This window comes from Hesperophylax consimilis, chromosome 19 (genome assembly GCF_061612785.1).
Source record: "Hesperophylax consimilis isolate HC1 chromosome 19, BYU_Hcon_1.0, whole genome shotgun sequence".
Taxonomy (NCBI): domain Eukaryota; kingdom Metazoa; phylum Arthropoda; class Insecta; order Trichoptera; family Limnephilidae; genus Hesperophylax; species Hesperophylax consimilis.
The window spans coordinates 7,291,056-7,311,285 of NC_142854.1; the positions used below are offsets into that span (position 1 = coordinate 7,291,056).

The 20,230-nt window shown below is 34.9% G+C and overlaps 1 protein-coding gene across 6 annotated transcripts in view; it reads left to right on the plus strand.

Moving 5' to 3' along the window:
- raw (NDT-like domain-containing protein raw) overlaps positions 1–19,598 on the plus strand; it is a 224,183-nt gene extending 204,585 nt beyond the window's left edge. For all 6 annotated transcript variants that reach the window (XM_089643337.1, XM_089643333.1, XM_089643332.1 and 3 more), the window contains 9 exons: positions 5,840–5,964; positions 6,465–6,676; positions 6,985–7,158; positions 7,621–7,934; positions 12,306–12,604; positions 14,287–14,421; positions 14,815–15,562; positions 16,115–16,275; positions 17,138–19,598. In XM_089643337.1, the coding sequence (XP_089499463.1) occupies positions 5,840–5,964; positions 6,465–6,676; positions 6,985–7,158; positions 7,621–7,934; positions 12,306–12,604; positions 14,287–14,421; positions 14,815–15,562; positions 16,115–16,275; positions 17,138–17,281 (2,312 nt within the window). In that variant the 3' untranslated portion in view covers positions 17,282–19,598. The remainder of the gene's footprint in view (positions 1–5,839; positions 5,965–6,464; positions 6,677–6,984; positions 7,159–7,620; positions 7,935–12,305; positions 12,605–14,286; positions 14,422–14,814; positions 15,563–16,114; positions 16,276–17,137) is intronic.
- The last annotated feature ends 632 nt before the right edge of the window (positions 19,599–20,230 follow it).

Genomic DNA, 20,230 nt, shown 5'->3' on the forward strand with positions numbered 1-20,230 from the left:
CCAAATATTGATATCCCTAATACCTTCTCCTTAATTATTCCTAACCATAAATATTTAGCAATCACAAAGGACAAATCTTTTTATGTGTACCTTGATAATTTTAAGAATAATTGTAAAACTATTACCAATGAAAATTTTGTATGTAAGGATCTAGATGTGTTATCCACTCTCTCCGATCCAATATGCGAGACAATTTTATTGTCTGCTTATATTAATGAAATACCTAATGAATGTTTTAGTAGGATCATCAAAGGCAACATAATCTTATGGCAGCCTATAAAAAATAATAAATGGATTTTTACTTATTCTCATCCTTCTAAAATAACTATCGACTGTAAAGATAGAAATAATATTTTTGATATCAAACTATTACATACTGGAATATTAACTTTAAATTCAAGTTGTAGAGCCTATGCAGGTCTCACACAATTAATTGCAAAAAGTAATCTCATCACAGAATATGTTAACCCTATTCCAACTTTAAACATTGTCGATGACAATTGCTGTAATATGAAAAAATATAATGAAACCTTAAATGAACTTGAACCGATAAACTTAATTAACTTGCAACACGATGACATTAATTTGGCATCTCATAAAATCGATCAATTCAATGACGATCTTAAATCATATAATTCAAAGCCACTCATTATTAAACATTCAACAAAATTTCAAATTGTTATCTATACGTTATCTGCTATGCTAACTATTTTTATTGTTTACAAACTATTGAAATGTTGTAAATTCTTTAGAATAATTAATTCTTACTTTTTAAATAATGACGACGATAATAAATGTTGTGTCAGGATATATAATCAATGTAACAATCCTAGACGATCCACTACAAGGATCCAACCAAGTATGACATTCAGAAATTTAACAAATCTGGAAAACGAAGATGTACCTCTTCAAGAACTATCTTCAAGTGAAAATAATTTGAAGTATAATTACAGCAACTAAACTTAAAAAACCGTTGCTTTCATTTTAAGGGGGGAGATATGTTATAATCCCAGCCTATGCTATAAATCTAAGTAATTAAAGTCAACCTTTATTTCTTTCTACATCTTAATATTACTGTTAATCTTAGCCGGTGCCCCAAAAGTAAGCTATAATGGCAAACATTCATTTCTTCGGCACTTTTAAAAGGAACCCTATTATTTTGGGAAACCAATCAATGATGCAATATTCAAATTAGTCACATGACCCTTTTTTGCATCTTAGGGATTAAAGTCCACAATGCTCTCACGGTCCCAGAGACGTGGAATACTATATAAACAGGAACAAGCTGTTCCCCTATGTTCACAATTAACATCACTTGTGCTGCTTACACGCTGCACCTCTACGCATTATTGTCATTGTCATTTAATTAATGTACTTATCATTTAATTAAGTAAATAAGTGTACTTCTATCTAAATAAAGTTATTCAACTAAATCTATAAAGTTGTTATTGTGTGGAATCCATATATTCACCTCAAGATACTTACACACTGGAACTTGTATCACTCCAAGATACTTACACACTCACACCTGCAGATCTTACATACACATCCTCAGTGTCCAGATCTCTAAATTATATATCGACCACGAAGAGAACTTCTCGACAACCGCTCGCCGTACAGAGTTAAGTTTTTATTTACTGCGCCTCAACCGAGGGTCGTAGCAACGTGTACTGAATGAAATCTCTTAGCATAATATCTCGTCGTTGACTTTAATTACTGGACAGAATAATAAAAGTACTTATTTGATGATATCGGAAATGATCTCACCATTTATCTTTTTGACAGTTTATCAGGGATTTTTGCGATATGCAACTACTAGCTCATATAAATTGACCCTAGGAAAGGCCACGAAGTTATTTTTGTATTGTCAGACCATAAATGCCTATTGGCGATGCCAGCGGGAAATAAATCCCCCAACGTAGGCTTTATCTGAAACAATTCATTTTTATCTGAATACATTGCAAATGATATTGTATTAACAATACCCGAAAGCTTGGTTTACATGAAACTTCCACTGCAGGGCAGCATACTCCCGACGCGCTGATTTGCGTTTGTATGGTCCAGACTACTCTATTATTGACTGAGCGTAGCGAAGTTCTGTTTTAACTCGACTATTTGGCATTTCTCCCAAGTCGTTCATTACATGCCGGTTCCGGTTCAAGATGGTAGCCGTGAAGGATACTACCGTGTTATCCCGCCAGAGTACTCACGATCGTGGTTAACTATAACTCGGAATAATTATTATTATGGGACCTACCGGCCTGAGAAAGCTTGAAAAAAAATGTCTTTGAGATGGTGACACTTCTTTGGACAAATTGTGTAATTTATTATTCCACATTTTTTAAAAATTTTATGTAAAATATTTATGGTTTATATTCAAATAGGCAGGTATTTAAGTACCTATTTACAAATCTTATGATTTCAGAGCAAACTTTCATTTTGATTGATTATACAAGAGAAAATTAGAAATATACCATTTTAGACTACTAGTTTTAACTTCTGTAATGGTTTGCGCGTCTTTTTTCAACTCCATGAAAACTGCATTTAGCGCCAAAAATCATCTATTTTAAAACGCTTAACTGTAAATAATAAAACACGTTGTTAAATTCTTAAAAAGATAAAATATTAAAATTTTCCTACGAGTCGACATGCTGTAATTAATGTTTTTGCTTATTTATACAAATAACAAATGTTACGCAGTTATTCGTAGAAAAGCACGTGTCCATACGACCTTTGCTGACTGGCAAATAGTTGTAAACTTGACATTAAATAGTATTTAAATTTAAACACCTAATCAAAATGACTTCTTTCGGATTGCGTTCATGATCGCTGCAATTGTGACACGTTTTGCTGTATTTTTATTCTTGACTCTTTAAAAAGATCACGTTTTTACAACAACGTGTTCTGTGTTATAGATTTTCCTCGATTTATATGTAATCTGCGGTTTTAGGGAGGTACTGGTAATTTATTTTTTTGTTCCATTTATTAAAAACAGCATAAGCAGAAATCTTTTCAAAATATAGATAATATCATTGGTTGAAAATTTACAGACATTTATCATTATATTACTATAAAGTTTGTATTGTCACATTTATGACCATGAAATTTTTCATTTTGAACAAAAAATTTTGTTTTAGTGAATGAACGGACATCGTTGTGGTTCTCGATGGAAAATTTCACGATCATGATATCAGAATACAAGATGACAATATTTAATTAAACAAAGAAATTTAATAAAGCGGAACTTTTGTTTTTCATGATTATGGCAATACGGAACCAATAATTATAGTACGTTCAGATGTGAGGTTATGTTTGACATTTTTAACAGGAAAAGAAAGCAGGGGCTATGGCATTGGATTATCGAAGCGGCTATACAATGAAATTTATTCGTTCGGTGTGTAGGTAAAAACAAAGGCGGGGCACCGCTGTGCGTGCATGCAATTTGTAGTATTATTTATTTATTTATTTATTTATTGGTAAAGGTAAGAGACAAACAGCTTATACATAGAATATAAATATAGGGAGGAATGCAGATCACGCCAAACTCTGGGAATTGAATAAAAATGCACTTTCTAGACGAAAAAAGTGTGTAGAAATTCATTAAAAAAAGAATTAAGGCGCGGAAGAATAAATTGAGGGAGATACAGCCGATCGAAGTTTAATAAATTGCACTTCGCGATCTGATATTATCACCATATTCGGACAGTCCGCCGCCATATTTTGTCACGAAAGTCAAATTAAAAACTTTTAATACTTTTGAAATTTCAGTAGTGCCATCCAAAAAATAAAAAAGTGTTGCCATATAATAATATCAATGCATGGAAAATTCTGAAAATTAAATATCATTTGCCAGATTGGTAGTTTATTATTTAAAATCTTGTAAATACTTAATTTATGTATATATATAACCTAACCTAACTGTGATTTTCTATAACAAAAAAATGACCCTTTAATAACGCCCACTCGCGTCCCCTTTAGAGTTTTATCCCAGTTTTCAAGTAGTTTGTGGGCTACGCTAGGTTTGTATAGACGGTTTGTGATTTAATACTAATACCTTTTTTCCATGTTATTTCCTGTTACACAAAATTGCCCCTTTAATAACGCCTGCTCGCGTCCCCTTTAGAGTTATATCCCAGTTTTCAAGTAGTTTGTGGGCTACGCTAGGTTTGTATAGACTGGTTTGTGATTTAATTCTAATACCTTTTTCCCATGTTCTTCTGCCTACTCTAACCCAAACTAAACACCTAACCTATTTTGTAAAAAAATATTATTATTATATGGCAACACTTTTCTTTTTTTGGTTGGCACTACTGAAATTTCAAAAGTATTAAAAGTTTTTAATTTGATTTTCTTAAGTCATAATTGATAAATAAAACATGGTTACTATGTATCGCGTACGAAGTTTCAAAACCCTATAACTCAGTTAATAGTGCCGACCCCCACATAATTCTTTCAGATTCGGATTCCCCAGCCCTAAATTAGTCTAAATCAAGTTCAATTTCGGTTATACTCCCATAAACCGAATTTTACCCTCAGATCGCGAAGTGCAATTTTATTAAACTTTGATCGGCTGTATCTCCCTCAATTTATTCTTCCGCGCCTTAATTCTTTTTTTAATGAGTTTCTACACACTTTTCTCATCTAGAAAGTGCATTTTTATTCAATTCCCAGAGTTTGGCGTGATCTGCATTTCACCCTAAATATATACATGTTAAATACAGTCAAGCCAAAAAAGTCACCTATATTAAAATTGATTGGAGATGGAGTTTTATTGCATAAAATAAAAATATATATATATTTTAGGTGAGGAGGGGAGGAATAGGAATTTAGGATGAGGATAGGAGATGCTCTGGATACATTCCATACTATTGTATTAATTTTCGATCGTACGAGTTACTTCTAATCGATATTTGTGAAGTGTATTGCTAAAAATGTCTATGTTTTGAAATTTAGTATTATATATTATGGGTGAATAGTGCTATATCTACGCCCTGTGCGCGCGATTTCTTACTAATAATGGTTAATTTAGTCTATGTTTATGGGCCATGATCTCCCTCGTTTCTATACCTATCTATGGGTACGGCACAAAATCCGGATATCAACGCACCTATTTGAATTTCGAACATAAATTTGGCTGCCCGTTCGGCCCGTCTTGCCTTGGGCGAATATTATAGTAGGTAGGTAGTAGTGGAGGTGCTTACGTCACAATAATTGCGATGGTGATATCATCCGATAGAACATATTTAATTTGTATTGAATGTCGATCGGCCAGTACCTATCCTATGTATATTTCGTATAGGTAATGTCCATATTCCTACCGATATAGTGCCACGTCTCGCCATTTTTCAATGTAAAATTGTGGAAATACACACACACACTGTTGCACTGGCGACCAGATCTGAATAGCCAGTAAAATTGATGGAAATTAATGTGTAACTACTGCCTACATCATTTTTAGAAGCTATTGAAATATTCCAATTTTTTGTTTGCTTCTGGCAAATCTTTATAGCAAGTGTGAATAAGAGGGGTCTTTAAAGTGAACTCTGCGGTATACCCGTGTTGACGCTGATGATAATCTTGTAGTGTTCATCATCAGGACAGATTTCACAACTTTCACGAGGAAGTTGCACAACCCTGCAACTTCCTCGTGCTTAACCGATCCAACCCTGAAGTAACCTGCTAAAACAGTACATGATGAAAGAGTAGATTATGTTTTTGTTGTTGTTGTTCTTCAATGTTATGTTCTGTCACTATTTGTTTTTGAAAAAAAAAAAGTATTTTCGTGGAACCCCTTCTTGATGATTTTACTAATGCGTTAATTATTATTTGGTTGTTTCAGGAACAGTGCCTGAGCCTCAGCATCCCTATGAAGTGTTCCTGGGAGGTTCCTGTAACCCTACGACATGGAGATCAGACGTGGCCATCCCCACTCTGGAAAAGATGGGAATTACGTATTTCAATCCTGTAAGTACCAATTTAATTCATCACCCTCCCTCTTCTTTTCTCCGCTATTACGATTGTACCTCAAGGTTCACATTTAGGTCCACTTTTGTTCACAATTTTTAATGTAGATCCACCTAACGCATTTAAAAAAATGTCGTGTTATGATTTCTTAGTAAATATGTGTAATGTTTTATTTTTCCTTTAACCCGCACTTGTACTTTTTAATATCAACAGTCTGCCTACACCGTATCCTAAGATAATCATTATTTTGGATACGTTGCTCGCCAAATTGAGAACTCAAACCTGGAGAAACTTATGGTTATTGGCAAAGTCGAAGGCAGGAGAATCAAAGGAGGATCACCGATGCGTTGGGATGATCAAATGATCAAAAGATCTAGAACGTCGGAGTCTTTGGCTCTCCATACTGGTGTACCACAGGGTTCACATCTAGGTCCCACTTAGTTTTACACTTCTTATGAGAGGTCAGATGAAAATTTATAATAAATATGTTTCCCTTGCAGCAAGTGGCCGACTGGTCCCTGGAGCTGATCGAGATCGAGCACCGCGCCAAGCAGTCTGCGCGCGTGCTGTTCTTCGTATTGGACGCAGACACGCGCGCGGCCGCGGCTGCCGTGGAAGCCGCGCATCTCGCCGCGGCTCCTAGACCCCTCGTGCTGGTACTGCAGCCCTACCGAAGGGGGCAGAGGATTGGAGGCGAAGTGGTGTCCAACCAGTGAGTTGATTCAAAGGAGATTACCCTATCATTCATCGTTAAATCTCACAACTGCCAATATCAACTTTATGAAAGTGAAAGCAACATCATTATAGCATCAATTTATCAAAAGGTCATTTATTGACAGATGATCATTGTAACACACTCAGATACCTTGTAACCTACTGCATCTCCTGAACAGCGTTCCTGTTGTTTTTAGTTTAGGGAATTAATAATAAGTGGAGAACATTTGTGGAAGAGACCAAATCCTGTGTAGATGTAGCGCCCTGATGATGTTCCGTATGTTTAATGTGTTTTTGTTTCCCCAGGGAATACCTGGACCTGTCCCGTGGGCAGGCCATCCTGCAGGAGGTGGCGGAGCGGAGGGCGCTGCCCGTTTTCACGGAGCTGGGGGCAGCCCTGCGCTGCACCCAGCTGCTGCTCCGGGGGGGCGGGCCCCTGCGACCCATCCCCTCGGCACCTACCATCGCCAACCATCTCATGTAAGTTATCAATCCATTATTTCATCGATCCTTTAATCCATCAATCATCTATTCAGCAATCCCTCAATTTATTAATCCACCCTTCCATCAATCTATTAAACCATCAATCTATCGATCCTCAATCCATCAACATCTATGTTGATCTTAGTTGGAGTCTAGCAAGGTAAGATACTCCCAGTATCGTCCTGGTGAAAGATGAACATTCAGAATCAAAACATTGCCTGAAATGGCAATATCCATGTTTAGTGAGCAGATCTGAATAGCCAGATACTTCCCCACCGTCCTCTTCTTTATTTCCTTCCTCTCCGCACTACCTTCAACCTTACAACATATTCCAATTAGGGGTGCCATAGTTCCAATAGCTCCGGACAGTCGGGAGCAGTTGGGACTCTTGCCATGTAATTGATACTATCTAGTGATGTTTTTCGATCTTACTTATTTTGTATTTGTTTTCAATCTCAGGAAGCTGAAGAAGGCCTTCGACGCGGCTGACGAGAGTAAAGTTGGAAGTCTGTCTTCGAACCAGACCCTTGTCGCTCTCAAGGCATTCACTGGCATGAACCTGTCCCTTCATCACGTGGAAACCTTGGTCAAGTCACTGGCCACCACCAAGGGAGACCATGAGAACACCGGAGACAAGAGAAACAGTTCCAACCTCAATCTGTGCCATTCCAAAATGACCAACGGAGAAAATAGAGTAAATGCCGTGGATTTTGAACTGTTCTGCTCAGTTCTTGCGGAAATCATGGAGGATTCCGAGTACACCGATAATACTAGTGAGTTTCATTTTGCTACTTCAACAGTTGTATCGTACAACACGGCTATAGTGACTTTGGACTCGGCTATAACATTATCTTCAGCTATGTTCTGTGTTCAAGCGCTGTTCACATTGGGTGTGGAAAGATCCCATTTATCCGGCTATTAACTCCACTCGGTGCTTCTAGCTTCTTGATAGGTATATTGAGCTGTCATTTATGAGTTTAACATTTGCAGTACACACACCAATGATATTACAAACTTATAGACACGTTATTGTCTCACAAAATGTGGCAAGTACATAAATGTTGGCCATGTATGACAAAGATAGATATGCAAAGAATATATTTGTACGAACGAAATAGATATGGGAACGGGCATCATTTACATGCTTAAAAAGTTGCATTGGATGTTACATTCTACAGCACCGGTGTGATTGAGATAACATTACGCTAACTCGCTTGCACTAAAACGAATACGGAACGCTATATAAGATGACCTACTGCCGTTGTCCTTATTATACGTGTACGTTGTTAACTTTGCGCTCTCACTTTCTCTGATCTTCGGTGAACAATCAAAATAATTGTATTAATTATAATAGAAATTTGCGTGTATTTAAGAATGAAATGTTATTTTCCTCGGCTTTTACTCGGGCATTTTGGCACTTTTCTGTGCGATTTATTTAAGATAACACACAACCTCACATGAAGCATGACAGTTTAATACTATATTGAAAGTACAGCAATTGCCGTATCTTTCGCTTGCCACTTTTGAGATATCTACAACATCTCTGTATTTTGTATGTAATTGGTAAACAGAAATTTTTTCTTTCTAGTAAATGAGAGTTTTAGAAATTCCAATCTCAAAATCCATGTTTGAAAGTAATTCAGAATTAAATTATTAACTGTTGAATATTGATAAAATATAAATAGTGTAATCACAATGGTTGAAGCTAAAGTTAGTAGCGTACTCGGCATGTAACTAACTTTGACGATGTGTTCAGCAACTCTCGGTGTAAACAATGCTGTCAGATTCCATACTAAAGCAAGTGCAATGTTTTACCTTGTACTAGATCGGTGCTTCAATGTCACTATGCTATTGAGTAGTTGTACTGTATGCTAGCGATGAATTCAAGCTTTTTTTGCATATTCCCGTGGTATTTTTTTTTTTTTAATCACAAACAATGTTGTTTGAACAGTTCTGTTCTATATTTAATTATAGTATTAAATAGCCAACTGCTCCTAATGACTAATCCAACATTTTGACTGACAACTTGACCCAAGGTTATGGCAAAATAATACACAGGGGAGGAAATTCTAGACAATCATTGGTATTTTTAACATGAAATTCATGAGACAAAATAATATAATATCTGTCTATTCCATTGGTCTTCAATACTTTGTCCTTGTCCCATTCAATCATTTAGGCGTGGTTGTATGAACTTCCTTAAAGTTAGACATAAAGCAGCTTACTCATTGTGAACTGTAACTGTAACCAATACTATTGCCAAAAATCATTTCACAGTGTTTATGTGGCTCGCGAGCCTGCCGTGAATCAAAGGATGCTCTACCGGCTCGCTGTTATGGTAACAGCTTGCAATTGAGTATGCAGTTTTAGAAATCATCACAAATCGGCAAACAGCAGCATTTTCATTTTTTTGACACATCAAAAAATGGCCCCGTTAACTACTGATGGCCTGAGACAGCGTTTAATCAGCTGTCAAGTACAACGTTCATCAAAATTTCACAGGCTAGCACGGACCGAGAATCAGTGGTCAATTGGGTGCGTTATTTGAAGTGGCAAAGTCAAAAAAATCACAGTGGCGCTGACTACCAATTTGTGATGACATCAAATATAGTTCGTACATCTGGTCTTTACACTAAATTAATAGAAATTTGAATGTTGTGTTACTCATTTTGCAGTAATGATACCGAATAAAGAATCACCTGATCTGGACGATGTAGAACAGAGAATCAGAATGCTAATGAGATGGGAAGCTAAGGTCCTCCTAGATTCCCTCACTCCGGCAGAGCCAACGAAAGACCAATCTTTTAGTTTTCCCCTCAAAGGCATTCCCAGTGAACAAACGATTAGCCAAGAACCCGATTCCCCACAAGTTAGTGGCGACGATACTAATGCCGGACGTCCCAGGACAACAAAGTGGCGGCAGTTTTTGCAAAGCGTCCAAACGGCCATTTCCAATATTGTCTCTAAGATAGGTACAGAAAGCCTGGTCTATTTTTGATGTAGTGATTTTGCCTGAGCACCCATCACCGCATTTGTGACATCAGCTTTGTTACACTCATTGTTTTTTTTGTTTGTTTTGATTTTTGTGTTAATTGTCATTTAATTAGAAAATATGTAATTTTCTATTATGACAACATTAAATACCAAATATGAGGTGCTGCTGGCACCTTTATCCACTTAATATTTGTTGTTTTAATGCTTTTTAATATGAATTATTGGCTTGTATATCAAATATACTGTATTTGCAATCACCCTCAAAACATGGAAATTGCTAATCTTTTATAATACCAAAGCAATTTGTCTACACAAAACTATACTTTATAAATATTGTGGAAGAATTAGTAGTTACACACTACATTCTAAATTTCGCCCGAGTTTCGACATTATTTTTTCTTAACTTTAATTGTGCCGATGCAAAATTTTAGCCGCGCGCTATCTGATTCTATTTTTGTCATAACTTATAATACTGTTTTTTTAATTACCAGATCATATAAATACAGGGTGTCCGGAAACTCGTAGTACAAGCGGGAAACTGGTGAATCTACATCACATTTGGAGTCGATTTTGTAGTATATTTTTTTTTTATTTGAGCTTTCGTTATCGAGTAAATCGAGTTTGAAGTTGATTTTTTTTTTTTTTTTTTTTTTTTTTTTTAATCAAATTCTTATAAATTATTACTGAAGATCAAAGTACCCAACTAATTAAAACTATTTGAAAGTAAAACAAATGAAGAAACTCGGATTTGAAGCATTATTTTGAAATCACCCTTCATTTAACCCGGTGTAATCATAAAATATTTCTGCTCTGCAGGGTTAAAACATCTGTTATTCAACCCTAAACACCAGAAAAAATTTTAACCCTAAAATAGCCGAAAAATATTTTTTTTTGGTTTTTTTTTTTTTTTTGAAAATGCTCAAATCAAAAAATTTTATGTTTTTTTGGGTTCCCCATGTGGTGTAGATTCTCCAGTTTCCCGCTTGTACTACGAGTTTCCGGACACCGTGTATAATATTTATAAAAATAGTAAATACTCTACCATATTTAGTTTCCTTAGAATAGTTAGTTATATTTTGAGATACGATTTTATAAACGTAACCTTAAGAAAAACATACCCAAATGGTGACGTACACTTTTTTTAAATAGATTTTTCAAAACATCAGAGCTCATGATGGAAATGACGTTTGATCATATTGTGCCAGAATTCACTATTCTTTTAGTCAGACATCCAACCAGATTTTCTGCTTAATGGTTAGTTATTCTGAGGTTACAATAATAATTATTTTTGTATGGAAACCTGCTACAAATAGACCGCATTATTGGTATAAAAACACATGAATCAAAAGTTGTTTAAAATACCTCATTGCTTATTTTAGCATACTGAACTTGACTTCAATTGATTATAAATAACTGATAATTAATTACACATTAAATTAACCATAATATGCAGTCAAGTAAATATTTACACAAGACAGTAATTTCTGATTTCTTTAAACTGACATTCTAAACCACGAATGTATGTTTCCTTATAGCAGATTTAGTATTTCCTTTACCAGGTGTAAGTTTAGTCTGTAGGCATCGCCTTGTCAATTCTAAGGTTAAAGCCATAAATAGAGCTAATGGCAGCCTTTTACCTGTCAATCAGTCAAAACTAACGGTTTATTATTATTAATATGAATGATTTTTTTAAATTATCATAACACAAACTTATATATTTGAAGAAATGTCTATAAAGTTGTGAAATCTAATGGACGAATTTGTACATTGATAAATCTGAGATAAATTTATCCCTTTTTATGTAAAGTTGGCAAAGTGGAGTTGTTTTATTTGCACTTATTATTTTACGCGTAGATGATGACAAAATTGCTGTATCAATTATTTCTTAAGAATTCTCGTTTTTAATTAAAAAGATTTCAATTTTACGTCTCATTTTCATTAATGTAAATAATACATAATAACCATTACTTTAATTTTATATAATTTTTACTTAATTTTTTTACCACTTACTTAAATGTTGTACATCACTTTTAATATCAATGCCAAGCTTATAATCAGAACTCAAGCGATACTTTTCACTAATGAAAGGAAATTATTTAATAAATTATAATAACCCAACTTTCAACGTCTTATAATCTTTTCTTTTCCAGAAAACTCAAGTAGGTCAACCGATTCCGTCCCAAACCTATTGAATGGCCGCCTGAGTTTGACAAACGGTACCAGCACGGCAAATTCCAGTATCGTGACGAACACCAAAAGCTCCACCACTTATTCCCGGCGACGGGAACAGCAGGACGGCGGCATCCGGCTGAAGAACCGGACGGAAATCAGTGACGACAGTCAGAGCTCCAAGGAAATCACGACGGGAACTAACGCCACGGCGGGAACCAACGCCACGGCGGGAACCAACGGAAAACCGGCACGGAAATTGAGTGTTTATATACCCAAGGTGAGAATATTATCCACTCATATTGTGTGTGATACTTAACGTGATCTTTTCAGATGTTGCATAGGTGATCCATAATCAACATCCACACAACAACACATACATTGTGTTGTAACGTGCCGGCTGATGGCTGTGGCGGTTAATTAATTATTCTTCTTGGTTTTCTCAAATATTTATACACAAATAAATTCCTAAAAAATTTCAAAATGTATGTAACAAATTGGCGGGTTTTCTAAATATCGAATTCTTTCAAAATGATGGATGTTTCGAGTCAAAATGTCCTGGTAATTTTTTTGTTGTCATTTTCATATTTGATGTCAAAATTTATTTTATAAAAAATATCAACGTTTATTTCAAATACAAACACTTCAAATAGAATTTTATCTAGTTTCTAAAATCAAAAATGAGAAATATCTAGCACATTTTAGATACCTCGGGAGTATTCTGAAATTCTATCAAATTTCATTGTTTCGTTGGGACTAGTAGGTAAAAATAATTTAAAACCTGAAGGGTTAAAACGAAATTTTGTATCACATTACCAGACACGAAGCCTGGATCTTTTTGTATCACATTACCAGACACGAAGCCTGGATCTTTTTGTATCACATTACCAGACCCAAAGCCTTGATCTTTTTGTATCACATTACCAGACACGAAGCCTGGATCTTTTTGTATCACATTACCAGACCCAAAGCCTTGATCTTTTTGTATCACATTACCAGACCCAAAGCCTTGATCTTTTTGTATCACATTACCAGACACGAAGCCTGGATCTTTTTGTATCACATTACCAGACCCAAAGCCTTGATCTTTTTATATCACATTACTAGACCCGAAGCCTGGATTTTTTTGTATCACATTACCAGACACGAAGCCTGAATCTTTTTGATTTGTAACTATGTATCTATTTATTCCAAATGTTTGAGTGTAAATTGTCAGCCATACATTATTTTCGATATATCGTGATGATCATTATACATTAACACCTGCACTAGTGTCAATATTATTCATGTTCCTTTATTTGTAATGAGAGTGTTAATAATTTGTGACCACTCAACTTGTTCATTATTTTCAAGGTAAAAAAAGTCTGCCATTTTGATCCTAAATGAATGATGTTTTCTATTTGCCGATGAAGAAATTTTAAAAAAGGGTTAACAATATTACATACAATATGTATCCACGGTGTCTGGAAACTCATAGTATAAGTGGGAAACTGGTGAATCTGCATCATATTCAGAGTCAATTTTGTTGTGTAACTTTTATTTGAGCTTTTGTTTTCCTTCATTTGTCAGAAGTTGAATTTTTTTAGGTCTAATTTGAAAAAAAATGGTCACTGGGAGTTTAATATCAACTGTAAAATGCGACGAAGTATACACCTGGCTAGAAAAGTTTTTTTAACTTCAGTGTAACTGGAAAAAATTAGAAAAAAAATCGAAATGCTAGATAGAATTTTTTTTTGGGTACCCTATGTGGTGAAGATTCACCAGTTTCCTGGTTTTATTACGAGTTTTTAGAAACATGTATATAAGTTTTTTCCACATTTCACACATAGGTAATAGAAAAACTGTCAAAGTGGCTAAGCTATGAAAATGTGTAGGTAGAAACAAAGGCTAGTATGGGTGAACAAAGTAACTTTAGTACTTTCTTCCAATTTTAATAATGAATATAATATTGTTGTTTTGCAGGTTATGGTAGGGTCTGGGGTCGATTGCGACTCGGCTCTGACTCCGCAGTCTTCCCGCCGTCTGGAGGGCTTGGCCGAAAGCGTGAGGGACGAGTTCGTGGCCATGCGGGACGTCTACCTCGGGGGCTCCTGCATTGTGAGTACTCTTCTTATTACTGCACAAGAGTTCCAACTGCCGGAGCCAGTGGTTCTGTAGCACCCCTATTCAAATTTTTATACAACCGCACAAGAGTCTTAGCTACCCAGAGCTGGTGTGATTATGACAACCTTAATTTGGGAAATGTTGTGAGGCTACAGAAATTCTTTGCAAGCAAAGTTTTCATTCAAATGGTTCTTTTATCTGGACATCTCTTATCTGGTCGAAAATTTTGTTCCTTGTAAACTAATTTTTCAAATAAAGAGTATTGAAATAAGGAGGAGTATTGACAAACATACTAAAACCATTAGCTGTAAACAATAATACATAAATATTTAATACTATAACTTTTGTCAAAAAATAAATTCTCAATCTCTTTTACATTTTTTTCAGGTAAGGACCACATGGAGAGGAGAAAAAGTAATTCCCATCCTGGAGAGAAGCAACCTCACATATTACGTGCCAGCCCTGAACGACTACAGCCGCATGTTCTCCGCTCCCCCCTACACCCCGGCCAATGGTGGCAAATTCACCTTCGACGGAGTCATCACGCACAACCGATTCCACTCACAGTTCACCAGCAGCTCGAGAAACAGCCCAAACATCAAAACTGACATTTCAAGAAGCAATTCGTCCGTCAGACTTGAAACTGACATCTCGAGAAGCAACTCATCCGTCCGAATAGACACTGACATCTCAAGAAGCAACTCCTCCGTCAGACTTGAAACTGACATTTCGAGAAGCAGTTCTACAGTCAGAATTGACACTGATACGACAATTTCAAGAAGCAACTCCACCACAAAAGCAGACTTAAAACCAAACATGGCGATTATCAAAATAAGTAATAGCTTATTAAGTCCGGACGCTTCGAACTCTAACGACGGAGAGTTCCCTTACGAAGCGAGGGGGACGTATAAGCATGAACGATCCCCGACTCTGGAAGGGGATCAGCCGGAGAAGAAGCCCAAGTATTCCCGCGAAGGCTCGCCGGCTTCCAAGAAGCTGGGTGAAGAAGAGGAGGTGGAGATTAGAAGAAAGGGGATAGAGGGGCCGTACCCTCTGCACAGCGGAGCAGACAACAGATTAAGCGCATCTGACTTCTATAGAATACCAGAAAATGCATCCCCGGCACCTTTCCGAGGTTCGTTATTTTATTATTTTGGTTTTATAGATAAATCTCACAATGGGCAGAGTATTGGCACATATTCCTGAATATAAACGACTATCCCATCAAAACAGTGGTTTCAACAATTTCTCCATTTTTCCAAAAAAGAAATTTCTTCACTTATTAAAATGAGAATCGGACATTGTTCAGTTTCTTCTCACCTTTTTAAAATTCATGTGCTTAACTCCTCAGATTGTACTCTCTGTGGACTAGAAGTGGGAACTTTAGATCACATGTTTTCGGTTGTTCCTCTCCAAACAACTATCCTCTCTTCTATCAAGCCTTATCTAAAATTGCCTCCCAACTATTCCCAATTGTTCAACAAGTCATCTCTTCTAAGCCTGAACTCGACTCCAATCTTCTATGTAATTATGTAATTTGCCAATAAATTCATCTTCCCTCCCTCAAAGCAATAAAGTTTTATTAAACACATATGCAACATCCGTCTATGGATCACAAATGTGACAGCCGCGTAGATAAAGATTAAATATGTTTGGAAGGAATAATCAATACTATCTCTTTCCCCAGGAATGTACGATGATCGGCAGATTTGGGGCAGCCGGGTGCTGTTCTTCGGGGTGACACGAGACACGCGGTGCCTGGCCCCCATGGTGCTGGCCGCACACTGCATCGGGCTGAGGCCCAAGGCCGTGGTGCTCTGCGTACAGCTGCTGGACCATCCTGAGGGGGTTAGTACTCACACTTATACAGACATCTTATTATCGGAGGCTATCCCGTACGCGGATGTCTCATTATATGTGATCCATAAAACACATTCATTGTGTCAAAGCATTCTGCGTGGAGAGATAGATTGCGTTGAAAAGGTTAATGCATCTCTACCCACAGCTGACACAGTAAGAGAGAGAGAGATGTTCTTTGGCACTGTTGCAAATGTTATAATACGATATATTATACGTAACTTATATTTATATCCCCAAAGGGTCAGTAAACATATTCTTATATGCAAACATTCCCAAGATGTCAATGCCATGTTTACCAAAAACATACCTCCAAATATTAATACGGAAACGTATAAACTGCTTCTGCGGTTTAAAGCCAGTGAGTCCACCTATATTTCATTGTTCATTCCATTTTTAGGTTTTATAAAAATAAAAAAAATTATCGTTGTATTTATAAATGCTTGAATTCTGTATGTTATTTACAGAAATTGCCCTGACTTGTACTTATTGGAGGCAATATTGAATATTATTATTTCTGTATGTTGTCTATGGTCTACTGCAAATGTCTATAGTCACAGTAGTTATTCAATTTTCAAATGATCATAGACAGTCAAAGCAATACAAAGCATTATGTAGAAATTCCAAGTCAGGGACATTAGTGACATCTTTTGGCATTCGATAGAGGCTTAATAAATCTAGTGACTAAAAATATTAGATGATTGCGGGATTTTCGAAATAAATAATTAAAAATCACCTACTGATCACCTGAATGGCAAGGTGTTACATTACTGCCATTTGTGCGAATGCTTCGAAAAGGACTTATGTATTAGTACAAAGTATGTTCTTATAACTTATCCATTGTTTATTCCAGTTGTCCGAACGTGCGGTGAAAGATTACAACAGGGGGCGCCTTTACCTCATCGACCTGGCCAAGAGAGAGAATGTTCCCGTGTTTGACAGCCTGGAGGAGGCGACGCAGTGCGTAGTGCAGAAGTTACGCAACGGAGATTACTGAGAAACTGTCAACATGCATACCACCTGTCAGCGTACATGAAGCTGCATTACGTGGCGTCTGTTTGGTGTTTGATAGCCTGGAGGAGGCAACGCAGAAATTTCACAACGCAGACTACTGGGGAACAGGGGTACCAACTGTCAACATGCATACAACCTGTCAGCATGCTGACAAAGCTATGTTTATTCAGATCAATTATCAAAAGAACCATTTGTAAAAATGTTCAGGAGGGACAAAAAACTATCTAGGGGTATGCACGCTCTTGCTAGCTTACTTTGGGGATGGTTCATTCTCAGTATTTCAACTGAAAGCGTCAAAAAATGTATTGTGAAATTATTAGCTCATACATTGAACTTAGGTATACGATATTGTATTTGAATAACATTGCCGTGGAATCAGAATGGCCCTGAAAGATGGCCGCCGCAACGTTGAATCACTAAATTAAATTAATTTACATTACAAAGTTGCCTTATTTTTTAACTGAACAAAACACTAAATACATAACCTTAAAATATCGCTAAACTCGATGTAGGTACATAATATGTGATAATTGGAATTAATAATGTCTGTTTTGAGAATACGCTGTTTTTCAAGCATTGAAAGAAAGTATTTTTGTAAAAGCCATGGAATGAAATTTTTTTATGTTGTCAAAGCTTTCTTTCGGGGCTACAATCATTTGGGAAGTTTTGTACCTTTTGGCAGCAAACAGTGAGAATTGTCAGAAATTGGTTTCCGTGCCACATAAGCACATTGCAAAGTGACTAAAAATTGTTATATTTTCGTTTTTAACACCTCACTGATTTAACCTAAGGAAATATATTTGTATTTATTGAAACTACTTGACATTGATTTTATCTTTACCTGAGTAATTTTTAATATATTTTCTCTAATAATATTTACCAATGACGAGGTAATTTATGTATTAAATAAAATTTAACATCTCTCTCTAAATATATATTTAAAAAAACTTAGATTTAAATTGGAAATAGTAGGTAAATTTCATGACTATTGAAATTTTTTATTATATATGTATTTATGTCCTTAAGAATATTTTGTGTAAGTTACCATTCTGTCATCTTTAGCTATCATCGACATAGAATGGAATAGATTGGATGAACCTATCTCTAGTTCAACATTGACTACTTTAGTGTGGTTTACATAATAATGGACTATAGCAGTTCTTTACAAGGCCAATCTAGTCTATTCTAATTCTAATTAATTCATGTTTTCATTATTTCGACACCAACAAAGAAAATATATACTTTGCATGACTCAAAAATATATTTTCTTGAATAATAAATTATAATATTAATTAATTGTTTTATTTGAAAATAATAATAATAAAAAGGTCTCTCACTAGAAAAGTAAAAATGAGATTAAATTGGCAGCTTTATTTAAAATATTGAATGAAAACAAATTAATCAATAACAATTTTTTTATGGTACTAGTTTGGAATTTTTATTATTATTTTAACCATGGAAATTAAATCTTTTAAAAAGAATCATTTATAATTTAGCATCTAACTTTGATTTTTTACAAAAAAATTTGCTTAGTGGTGCATGTAAACTAAACAAATTATGATTATCTAATTATTAAATTAATTAGGAATTTTAATATTAAAATTTTCCATGCTGAAGCAGTTGTTAGTTAATTTTTCAACATTTTGTAAATTGCATCCTTGTACATAGTAAAGTAATTAAAAAGTTTTAGATAAAATCTTATTTGTTTTAGTTGTATGCTTTATTTATTTGACGAAAAAGAAAGATTTTTATGTATACATATTCTGAAATATGCTTGACCCATGTTAAAGTCATTATTATTCTTAGTAATATGGTCGTATTGAAAATACAATTCTAATATGTAGTAATAGAAAACCATTGATTTGGTATATCCATATCCATGGTGGTGCCTATGCCGGTAAAAACTTGTAAATAATTATTTGAAATCATATTTCCAAAATATGTTTTTTTGAAATTGTAAACTATTTGTTTGAAATCTATTATTTATTGTATAATATTTGACAGAAACTATTTTGACCAATTTCTTGGGGAAATGTGGATTCCATCTTTTAAATTGATTGCATTTGAAAACCAAAATATTCTACTACAGTTTGAAATGTGGAATTTTTCAAATACAATTCAAATCCAAACTGTTTGATGGTTCCAATTAATGGGCAGTTTATTTAAAATTGGAAATCAAACTGCTCTGTTATTTGAATAAGGAATGGTTTATTTAAAATTGAGAGCCAAACACTTTTATCGTTTGAAATAATAAACCTTTTATTTGGAATTGGAAACAATACTGTTTTATTATTTGAAATAAGGAATAGTTTATTTGAAATTGAGAGCCAAACTGTTTTGTTATTTGAAATAAGGAATGGTTTATTAGAAATTGAGAGCCAAACTGTTTTGTTATTTGAAATAAGGAATGGTTTATTAGAAATTGAGAGCCAAACTGTTTTGTTATTTGAAATAAGGAATGGTTTATTAGAAATTGAGAGCCAAACTGTCCCGTTAATTTTGAAAGAAAGAATCTTGATTGCCTAAGAAGAAGCTTTGGTAAAATAGAAGTAAATGTTCCATGTTTTGTGGAGTGAACCACTTCGTGCAGCAATTAATTAATACGTTAACACAAAGCAGCTATAATGACCATTAAATCTATGATAGAGAACTTAGTACTAGGTTTCTTTTCAATTCCATGTCAATATTCTTCAACCAATTAAAAAAATAATGAAAATTCTAATATCGTTGTGCAATGAAAATACTTATTAGGTTAAATCAATATATATATGTAACATGCACAGAATATATTATATTAAATTAATTATTTGAATAAAACACAATATTGCAATTAATGTTTAAATTATTCAAGCTAGATACAAAAATGATTTAAATAATGTTTTGTAGTCTAGGAAATGGCTCTTGTAAAAATAACTTTTTGCACCATTCGTAA